Genomic DNA, 12,057 nt, shown 5'->3' with positions numbered 1-12,057 from the left:
ACGTATTTCTGTTGTGGCTTTTTTGTCATACTAATATTTTTCAGATTATCAAACAAACCTTAATATCAGAAAAATATAAATAATGATAATTTCATTTATTAGGGGTAAAAAATCTATTGAAATCAACCTGACCCTATGTAAAAAAAAAAGTGTTTGCCCCTAAACCTAATATCTTGGTTGGCGGCAACAATCAGACTTCGACTAGGCCACTCCAAAAAGTTTATTTATTTATTTTTTTTTTAAGCCATTCAAAGGTGGGTTTGTTTGTGTGCTTTGGATCATTGTCCTGCTGCAGAACCCAAGTACGCTTGAGCTTGAGGTCAGAAACAGATGGCCGGATATTCTCCTTCAGGATTGTCTGGTAAACAGCAGAATTCCTGGTTCCATCTATTACAGCAAGTTATCCAGACCCTGAAGCAACAAAGCAGCCCCAGACCATCACACCACCACCACCATGTTTTACGTTCAGTATGATGTTCTTTTACTGAAATGATGTGTTAGTTTTATACCAAATGTAACGGGACACATACTTTTCAAAAGGTTCCACTTTTGTCAGATCAGTCCAAAGAATATTTCCTCAAACTCCTGGGAATATTCTGCTTTATGTTGTCAGACAGGTTCTATATGATTTATTGATTCTGTAGATCTGGCAGTAATCAAACCTGGTTGTGGTTAGTAGTGAAATTGTACTCAGCCTTTTAAAAAGTGTGATTAATCACAATTAATTTATTGGTGTGGTGTTGGGGAACAAACATCTTTTCACACAGGGCATGATTGGTTTGGATAGTTATTTCCCCTTAATAAATAAAATTAAAATGTAAAAAGTGATATTTATATTTACTCAGGTTATCTTAGTCTGATATTAAAGTTTGTTTGATTATCTTAAATGTGTAAGTATAACAAAAGTGCAAAAACAAAATAATATGTAAGGGGCAAACACATTTTTAACACCACTGTACAGAGAGAGAAACAGACAGAGAGAAAGACAGGTAAACAGACAAGCAGATATACTGACAGGCAGTTGGACAGATACATGTATAGATAGACAGACAGGTAGACTGGCACAAGGACAAACAGATAGATGGATAGAGAGACAGATGTGGACAGATAGTTAGATGGACAGACAGCTTGATACATGAATAGATAAACAAAGAAATAGACTGGCACAGGAACACAGACAGATAGACAGATATAAAATAAAAATAACAATAGTCAAGTAGTCAGTTCAGCTAGAAGGATAGATACATAGATAGATAGATAGATAGATAGATAGATAGATAGATAGATAGATAGATAGATAGATAGATAGATAGATAGATAGATAGACTGGCACAGGGACAGACAGACAGACAGACAGACAGACAGACAGACAGACAGACAGACAGATAGATAGATAGATAGATAGATAGATAGATAGATAGATAGATAGATAGATAGATAGACTGGCACAGGGACAGACAGACAGACAGACAGGATAGCACAGATAGCACAAAAATCTAGATAATATGTATGTATAGATAGATAGATAGATAGATAGATAGATAGATAGATAGATAGATAGATAGATAGATAGATAGATAGATAGATAGACTGGCACACAGATAGACAGATAGATAGATAGATAGATAGATAGATAGATAGATAGATAGATAGATAAGGCACAGAAGGATAGCACAGATAGCACAAAAATCTAGATAATATGTATAGATAGATAGATAGATAGATAGATAGATAGATAGATAGATAGATAGATAGATAGATAGACTGGCACAGAGACAGACAGACAGATAGACAGATAGATAGATAGATAGATAGATAGATAGATAGATAGATAGATAGATAGATCAGAATAAATGAGTGAGTAAATGAAGGAGGAGTGTAAGCAGCAGAGGCACAGCTCAGAGCTCAGATTCCCCATAAATAAACAGCCTCTCGCTCTCGCCGGGAGGATAATGCAGGAGCGTCAGAAGCAGCTCTGTATGAATGTATTTATGCAGAGGAGAATACAGAACTTCCTCCTGCTGCACGTTTGTACAGGTATATATATACAGACACGGCTGAGGTGTTCTTCAGGAGCGTGTCATGTTTAATATGCAAATGCTGAGGGAGGGAACAAAGACGGTGGTGAGCGCTGGTCTCTGTGGAGGATATCAAGAGAAACGAGGATGTGTTCACACACACACACACACACACACACACACAGTTTGCTGACTCTGAGCACACCTATACCTGCAACAGCACTGTTTCAGCACTGTCTCTGAGTGAAGCAGATCTGAGAAAACAGGAATCTGCCAGATGAGGCATTCCTCCAAATGTAATATTATCTTTATAAATTCCAGAACAGCCTGACATATTTTTGAAGAGCTGGATGTTCAGAGAGATTGTCCTCCATCACTCGGAAAGCTTGATGGAAGCACTGACAGAGTTTCTCCATCACTCAGCTCTCAGGTGCACAGAGAGTTTGATGGATATGTAGGGGACTCACTATTGCCCCAAGGCGCTAAAGAAGAAGAAGTAGTAGAAGAAGAAGTAGAAGAAGAAGAAGAAAAAGAAGGCTACAGTGACTGGTACAGTGGTACAGTGGGACTAAAATAATCTGCTGATGCTCAAATTCAGACAGCGCTGAGGTGAATTTAAGCTCATGAAATGGATGCTACATGAAAATGTTCTCCAGTTCTTCAGCACTGGGGCTGGAGTAGCATTAGCATTAGCCGCTAACCTCTATTCTTGTGTTCAGAGGTGAGTATTATCGGCCTGTAGCCTGCTGCTAACTCTGGCTAGCCCTGCTGGAGTAGCGTTAGCATTAGCCGATAACTACGCTAGCTCTTCCACTGTTCAGAGGTAAGTATATTTGACTGTAGTCTGAATGTTTACCATGTTAAAACAAGCTACGTGATAAGAACCGCTAGCTAATATCACCCTGGTTAGCCGGAGCACTCACAGTTCCTCAGTGTAGCGCTGTCGGGCGACATTAGCCTAGGGTTGCCACCTTTTAGAATTAAAAAAATCCACCACAGGCCCAACACCTATGGGGCTGTATAATAATAGTTTTATTTTGAGCTGGTGTTTTTATTGAAGGGATAATCTTTGATTCTTTGTCTTTGTCTTGAAATACTTTATTTTAGCAATAAACACTTTCTCTTATAAAGTGCAGTTAATTAAAAATTAATTGTTGTGTGCAACAACAAATGTTTAAAAAATAAACTAAATAATTAAAAAATGTAAATGTAAACTATAGGGATATCCTTTGAGCCATGGGGGCATTTTTACTTAAATTGAACAGTATTTGCTGTTGCATTTATTATGATTTGAAAGAAAGTCAGGTGATCCAAACAGTTAAACCCCACTTATTATAATATTTCTGTAATTATCACTGGAATATCACAGAAATAATGTCTTAGATGACATTTTTTAAGAGTAAGAGTTTAATATATAATTTATTTAGATGTGTTGATTTTTTCTTTAAATTGCCATATAATCTATTTATATTGGCTTATACTAGGGGTGGGCAATATGGCCCTAAAATAATATCACGATATTTAATGGTATTTTGGCGATAATGATACTCTTGGCGATATGACAAAACACTGAATTAACAAAAAATAAATTAAGAATACACTACTGCAACAAAATAAAAATTAAGTTTTATTATTTTATACACCTCTAAAATACAAGAATTTTATCAGATATGTAACAGAAGTCATTGATCCAGAATGTAATTATATTAATAATGCACTCCAAATATCTCCATATAGTCAGGGTTAAAGTAAAATAAATGATACTGGACAGATACAATCTATCTCTAGTAGATATATAATTGGAAAAGAGAACAGTGTGAATTTTTCTATTGCTAAAAACAGCAAAAAAGTAGTACCCTGATGTGATAAAAAGGGGTGGGTGATATGGCACGATATTTCAGGGTATAATATCGTTCACGATATTCAAAAATGTTGGCGATATTATCGCGTACGATACAATATGGCACACCCCTAGCTTATACTACTGTATAAATGATCATTCTTTCGACAAATCTCAACAACCTAAACACATATTTTTTACACCCTGCACTCTGAATGTTAACATGTTAACATGTGTTTAATAAATTAAACATATATTTTTTGTGTGTGGTATTAGTTTAAGCAGATTGTGTTTGTCTATTGTTGTGACTTAGATGAAGATCAGAACACATTTAATGACCAATTTATGCAGAAATCCAAGTAATCCCAGTAAGTGTTCACATATTTTTTTTTGTAACTGTAAATGTTATGTTATTCAGTGTACGTACAGTATATGTAGGCAGAGATAAAGCTAAGCACACCTGAGAGATGGGGTGGTTGACGTAGACCCATCCTGTGCTGGGATTAATGTGGAAGTACGCAGGGCTCTGGTGGGACAGGGAGTAAGTGATGGCTGCGTTGGAGCCCTGATCGTCATCGTGGGCCGCCGCTCGGAGGAAGCTCGTGCCCACTGGGGTGTCCTCTCTCAGGAAGTCTGGCAAGAAAGGAGTAAACATTAGCACAGGTGTCTGAAAACAACAACCACGGTCTGAACAGGAGAAACCGCCTGCTGCTATCACGAACGTGTGCCCCAGAAACATTTCAATCTCCATGCTAAATACTGCATGAGCCACTCCGGCAGCGCTTTTAATATGATGAAAAGGAATTCTGACATCAAACTTATCAAACAGATATCGCAAACAAACACCAAGCTGTTAGAAGTGCAGAGAGAGAGAGATAAAGAGAGAGAAAAAGAGAGAGAGAGAGAGAGAGATACGAAACTTCTTTCCTGCTCTCGAGATTCCCAGCATCCCAACTTCAAATCAATTAGCTTAGCATGGCTGAGTTAGAACGGCTTAAAAAAGCTCACCTATTTCAAATCGCTTTACATATTTAATACACAGGTCTAATGCACACCGGCTAGACGGGAACCTCCGCTTCCAAAATGTGTTAAGGCAGCAAAATCAGGCTCCTGTAATGGGAAAGTAAAAGGCTGCGGCATAAATATTACAGGAAAGGTCAGTCTCCTCAGTGGAGAGTCAATAATTACTCCTCCGCGCTCTCCGCGTCTGAGCTGCAGACTGACAAGTGACTGAGAGGGAGGATATGATCCCCTTAACTCATAGCAATGTCTTGAAAACATAAAAATAAAATAAAAATAAATAAACGCTTTTTCTTGTGTCTAAATCTGGGTGTCCACACTACGGCCAGTGGGCCGCTTCAAAAAGAAAACGGGCCGCAAATGGCCCGCGGGCCGTAGTTATTTTAGAAATAGAATGAAAGTTGGCCCGCTGTTAAGCAGGTTTTAATAATGTGAGATTCAAAGTTTGAACGCTATGTGTCAATGTGTCTAAAAGCGGCGAGAGTGCACAGTTGTAGCGCAGAAAAACGGGCCAAAGAGTCTAAAAGTGGAGAGAGTGTTCAATTGTAGCGCAGAAAAAAAGGCCAAAGAGTCTAAAAGCGGAGAGGGTGAAATTGTAGCGCAGAAAAAAGGCCAAAGAGTCTAAAAGTGGCGAGAGTGTTCAGTTGTAGCGCAGAAAAAAGGCCAAAGAGTCTAAAAGGGGCGAGAGTGTTCAGTTGTAGCGCAGAAAAATGGGCCAAAGAGTCTAAAAGCGGAGAGGGTGCTCAGTTGTAGCGCAGAAAAACGGGCCAAAGAGTCTAAAAGTGCCGAGAGTGTTCAGTTGTAGCGCAGAAAAAAGGCCAAAGAGTCTAAAAGGGGCGAGAGTGTTCAGTTGTAGCGCAGAAAAACGGGCCAAAGAGTCTAAAAGTGGAGAGAGTGTTCAGTTGTAGCGCAGAAAAACGGGGAAAAGAGTCTAAAAGCGGAGAGGGTGTGCAGTTGTAGTGCTGAAAAAGGGCAAAAGAGTATAAATGTTGCCGTAATTAAGGAGTTTAATATTAAGAGACATCATAAAATGTCATAAAGATGGTAAGTCAAGTAAAATGGTGTGTAAATGAAAGTAATCAGGAAAATGTATTATTTAAAGTGGTATATTTCATTATTTCTTTAAATATATTTCTCCTTCTGGCCCCCAACAAAAATAGTTTGGACACCCCTGGTCTAAATGTTGTTTAAATACTGTATATACTGTATTTATAAAACTAGACAAAATATATGTAAATTGAATTTAGCAATACCATGTCAATGGCCAACCAACTACATAGCAATATTGTAGAAACCAGTTATATAAGACTTAGCAACATCCTAGCAACCAACTACAGTAGAAATCACTTACCAACACCTTATGATTTAAATACACTAACAATACACCAAACAACCCCACAGTAACCGCCTAGCAACTGCTGAGCAACTTAGCAACCACATTCAGGGCACTGCAGCAATTACCTCAGCCATACCTTAGCAACTCCATAGTATCCACCAGGAATACCATAGAAAACATCAACCAACACCACAGTGACAAATTGGCAAAAGTAAATTTATTACAGTCTAGTGACCATATAGAAACAGCTTGGCAAGGATGTAATAATTTCAGTACATTACTAAAGCAAAAAAAAAAAAAAAAAGTCTGAAATGGTATTTAAATGTACTTGTCTGCAAACCATCTATCAAGACATCTGAGTCAATCTATAGACTAAAGTGAGCCTATAAAGTGAGCATATTTTACTTTTTTGAAGTTGTTTTTAAGGCATATTTTTGTTGGTGGCTGTCTCAGCAGACATTTAATTAAGTCTTTAGTTTATCTAGGCCAAACCAGTCTGTGCTTACATAATTACAGCTCATTTTGGATTATTTAAGACATTAAATATTGACTTGTAAATTTTATAGCAGCCTAAAGTTTACACAATAAATATTCAGAGACATTCACATATTAGTAATTTAACAAACTGAAAGTGCCAAAAGTGCCAAATACTGAAAATTCCAAATAAAAATATTGTCATTTTGAGCATTTATCTGCAGAAAATGAAGATGAAGTGATTTCAGACCTCAAATAATGCAAAGAAAACACGTTCTTATTAATTTAGAAACAATAATGCTAATCTTAAACTCAGGAAGGGATCATAAATCAATATTTGGTGGAATAACCCTGATTTTTAATCACAGCTTTCATGCATCTTGGCATTCTCTCTCTTCACCAGTCTTACATACTGCTTTTGATTGAACAGAAATACAAGCAGTTCAGCTTTGTTTGATGGCTTGTGACCATACATCTTCCTCTTTATTACATTCCAGAGGATATCTCACAAAAAACAGTATACTGTCACAATATATCAAATATACAGTATATGAAATATACTGCAAAATAATTTATACATTTCAATTAATAATATAAGTGCAGTTTGTGGGGTGTTAATAAGTTAATAACTCGTGCTGTGTCTGTTAGTGACTCTTACACTGGTAGCGGCTGTTCTCAAATTTAGGGTCGTTGTCGTTTTGGTCGGCGATGAGGACGGTGATTTGGCAGATGCCGATGAGCGGCTCCTCGGCCTGGTCCGTGGCGGTGACGGACAGCGTGTATTCTCTCTGCCTCTCCCGGTCAAAACTCACTGCTGTGCTGATGACCCCTGTATAACACAAACACATACAGTACACACACTGCACAGCCATATTTAAACCATGGTTTCCATTAAAACCATGTTTTTTAAAACTATGTTGAGGTGAGTGACATCATTAGGCGATTATTACCATCTAATTTAGTGGCTAACCATAATATTTCCTACCTATATATCACTGTTGAATGTCTAAGCTCCTTGAGGAAGATTTAGGGGTTGTTTATTTAAAACTGTGAAGGAACAAACCCCTTAAGGTGCTTCAAAGAACATTTGAGAAGCTTTAAGACGTGTTTTAAGAACATTTTCTTATAAAGCAACTTAATGGGTTCAGTTTCATATAGACGAAACCCTAAAAGTTCCTTAAGAAACTTTAACAGTGTAAGTTTAAAAGTGTACAATACTTATGACCTCACTGTTGTTTTAACATAACCAAGGGTTCATGTAATGCTTCTCAAACTCATTAACAGGTTGGATGGGGCTTCAACCAATACTTTTGGCCTCCTCAAAAAATCTATTAGACAAAGGCAGCAAAAAATCCAGTGCTCAGATCATTACACTGGCTCCCGATCAGCTGGAGAATAGAGTTCAGAGAACAGACCAGCGTACATCTCCGATATGCTGGAGAAGTACCAGCATTACGTTGCAGTCAGTTGAAACAAACTTTCAGAAGCTGTGAGATGTTCTGCTCAAACTGTAACCTCTTTTAACAAAAAGCTGAAAACAAATCTGTCTTTTTTTATATTACTTGAATATTCTTTTAATTGTTATGTCTTGTAATTTTCTTTTAACATTGTTCTTAAACTTTTTTCTTATATTGCAATTTTATTACGTTTAATTCTGTTAGAAAAGACTTTTTCTAGCTGTAACAACACTTTTATTCTAATTAATTTTGTTCAATTTTCCTTCTTCTAAATACATTGTTTTAATCCCGTTTGAGTCATTTTTATTTATGCTTTATTCTTATTTTATTTTTATTTTCATTTTTATTATTTTCTTACATCTTTGTATTTTCTCATTTGTAAAGCACTTTGAATGACCATTGTGTATGAAAGGTGCAATTTAAATACACTTATTTATGGCATACAGTGTATTTTGGTAGATTTAAAATTTTTGATTTCATCTGACAAGGCATACTTTTTTGAGATGTACACTGTATGTCCAAATGTTTGTGGATAACCCTTCTAATGAATGCATTCAGCTACTTAAATTCAAAACTATTACTGACACAGTTATGCAAATATGCCACATAAAAACTGTCCCTATAGAGAGTTTTTACCAGTAGAAACTAGTATTAGAAGTCTTAGTATTAGAAGTATTAGAGTCTGTCTAATTCTAATCTATCTAATTCCAGGCATAAAAATGAGCCTAAGGAGAGTAATAAGCTGTGCTAATTGTAGGTTCCACCATAATTTTCCATGAAAAAATCCGATCTCATCTTGTATTCCACAACACGGTGTAGAGTGGTGTAGTGCAGGAGGACCTTCAGGTCAGGAGTTGAGAGACCCTGTTGTTTCTGAAGTGCTCTGTGTAGCTCAGTGGTGAACAGCCTGTACCTGTGTCAGAATCGATGGTGAATCCTGGCGAGGCTCCGTCTCGCTGCATGATCCCGTATTTGACCTCTCCGTTGACTCCGATGTCAGCATCGTGAGCTTGTACCCGCAGGACCACAGTGCCCGGCGGCTGGTTCTCCAGCACCAGAGCGTTCAGACTGTAGTTATGACACTGAGGAGGAAAAAACAAGCCACAAGCAAAATGTATTATCCCGTACTACTCTACGGTACTATTCTAGTACCATAATACATATGTAATATATATATATATATATATATATATATATAGCTCTGGAAAAAAAAAACACTTCAGTTTCTGAATCAGTTTCTCTAATTTTACACATTGTTGTTTTATTCTATAAACTACGAACACCATTTCTCCCAAATTCCAAATATAAATATTGTCATTTAGAGCATTTTTTTTTTTTACAGAAAATGAGAAATGGCTGAAATAACAAAAAAGATGCAGCATTTTCAAACCTTAAATAATGCAAAGAAAAACAAAAGTTTATTTTCATAAAGTTTAAAAGTTCAGAAATCAATATTTGGTGGAATAACCCTGATTTTTTTTAATCACAGTTTTCATGCACCTTCTTCACAGTTAGAGGGCTCCGCAGTTAGAGGGAAGACATTGCTGTGGATCTTGACAAAGCATTATGTGAGTGAACTCAACATCTATTAAGCTTTATGAAACAGGTCTGACCAATAATTTTAGGAACAGCATCTACACATATATTTTAATGCATTATATCGCTTTGTGCTATAAAGCTTTATACTGTGGGGTTATAAGTTTGTGGGGTTTTGTGTATGAGATTAAAAACATGTATGTATAGTTGGAAATGCTTATGTCAAGTGTTATAAAGCATTATGAATGGTTTATGAAGCTTTATGAATGCATTTTTATTGCTTTGTAGATACCTGATTCATAGGAAGTGTTACCAACATTTCTATTAGACTTTATATAAGATACTCACAACACATTATAATGCATTCATAAAGCATTATAAACATGGTTATAAGTATTCATAAAAGTGTATTACTGTACACATTATAGTGATGTATACTTTAGCATCAACAGCTGTGTTTATAAGATGTCATATGTCAATATTAATAAACCCTGCCAAGCTGCCCTGACAAAACAAAACATGACAAAGCATTATGAATGGTTTATGAAGCTTTATGAATGCATTTATAATGCTTTTTAGATACCTGAGTCATAGAAAGTGTTACAAAAATGTCATTCATAGAAAGTCTTACCAAAATATCTCTAGAGGATATCACAGATTGCAGTATTTTATATTGATAACCAGAGACCCTCCCAGATATCTCCCAGAGACCCTCATACATTCTCAATGTCTAATTCCGCCCTCATCCTTTTATCTCCCACTCTCTATCACTCTCTCTCTCCTCACATCAAGCTCGCACCACCACTGAAGCATTTGGGGTCGGACGCCCTGCCGTGCAGCGCTCACTGGGGAGCACGTGTCAAAGTGGGGTGATTAATCGACTGATTGGATCAATAGTGGGGCTAAAAGGCTGAAACAGCCCCACCTTCTTGTGAGAAAAACAGCCTTTGAGCAGTTCATATTCTGCACTTCTCTCTGCACTTTTAGCACACACACAAATTCTACAGAGACACACCAGCACACACAGTTTAGAGAGAATGCACGGAGGGCTTAGGGAGGATTTCTCAGTTTAGCCAGGGAAAACACTTTAACAGATAGTCTATTGCTGTAATCTATTGTGCAATTAGGAGCAGAGACAGGCATTGACTGCAGAGCAGCAGGGGATAGGCATTTATTGGGCAGCGGAGAGAAGCAATGGGGGAGTGCTATCATGAACAGGCTGCATTATCCATTCTGTGGCCTGCTTTCATCGCTCCAGTTGCATGGCAAGTGTTGGGAGATGCCCTGGTCAGGGACACAGAGCAGTGATTGGCAATATAAAAAGAACACAGTACACAATACACTAGAGGTCCCGATTAAATTCTGTTCACAGTAATAATTTTACACATTGCCCACCATCATTTTATAAATCATTCAGGAAAAAGAATGACATTTGTGTCTGCAATGTTTAATTACAGGGGTTGGACAATGAAACTGAAACACCTGTCATTTTAGTGTGGGAGGTTTCACGGCTAAATTTGAGCAGCCTGGTGGCCAATCTTCATTAATTGCACAGTGCACCAGTAAGCGCAGAGTGTGAAGGTTCAATTAGCAGAGTAAGAGCACAGTTTTGCTCAAAATATTGCAATGCACACAACATTATGGGTGATATACCAGAGTTCAAAAGAGGACAAATTGTTGGTGCACGTCTTGCTGGCGCATCTGTGACCAAGACAGCAAGTCTTTGTGATGTATCAAGAGCCACGGTATCCAGGGTAATGTCAGTATACCACCAAGAAGAACGAACCACATCCAACAGGATTAACTGTGGACGCAAGAGGAAGCTGTCTAAAAGGGATGTTCGGGTGATAACCCGGATTGTATTAAAAAAACATAAAACCACGGCTGCCCAAATCACGGCAGAATTCAACGTGCACCTCAACTCTCCTGTTTCCACCAGAACTGTCCGTCAGGACAATAAATTATTGTAGTCTAAAACCAGGTGTTTCAGTTTCATTGTCCAACCCCTCATGCATTAAGTGTGTTTCTGAAGCTGTAAAGACAATAATGGTAGTTGTTGTCATTTTCACATACGGTACACAATTAGTTTGAACTAAAAAGCTTAGAGCTGTTTAACATAAAATTGGATATTTCCAAACATGACTTAACTCATTTGAGTTAAGTAAAAAATCAAACAGAGATATTTGAGTTAAATAAACTTATAATAACTTTTAAGTCTACTGCCATTGGCATTGACGTGTTCCTTCTTTACCGCAGCCTACCTTAGATTGTGCAATTTAACAACAAAATTACAAATAATTAAAATTTTTGGCATCTAAGTCTAATTTACTTATTTTATCGAAGCTTACAGTGTATATATTTGGACCCGTATGACAT

General features: G+C 37.2%; 1 protein-coding gene across 1 annotated transcript in view; it reads right to left on the bottom strand.

The window, feature by feature from the left end:
• The window catches only part of si:dkey-22o22.2 (neural-cadherin), a 231,816-nt gene that overhangs the window by 69,371 nt on the left and 150,388 nt on the right, over nucleotides 1–12,057 (bottom strand). Inside the window, exons 9-11 of the mRNA XM_022674142.2 lie at nucleotides 9,059–9,227; nucleotides 7,347–7,517; nucleotides 4,319–4,491 (exon numbers count right to left, since the gene is read on the bottom strand). Of these exons, the coding sequence (XP_022529863.2) occupies nucleotides 4,319–4,491; nucleotides 7,347–7,517; nucleotides 9,059–9,227 (513 nt within the window). The remainder of the gene's footprint in view (nucleotides 1–4,318; nucleotides 4,492–7,346; nucleotides 7,518–9,058; nucleotides 9,228–12,057) is intronic.

This window comes from Astyanax mexicanus, chromosome 6, assembly GCF_023375975.1.
Source record: "Astyanax mexicanus isolate ESR-SI-001 chromosome 6, AstMex3_surface, whole genome shotgun sequence".
Classification (NCBI taxonomy): Eukaryota; Metazoa; Chordata; class Actinopteri; order Characiformes; family Acestrorhamphidae; genus Astyanax; species Astyanax mexicanus.
Note: the sequence above shows the minus strand (reverse complement) of the source record. Positions and strands in the feature narration are given on the sequence as shown.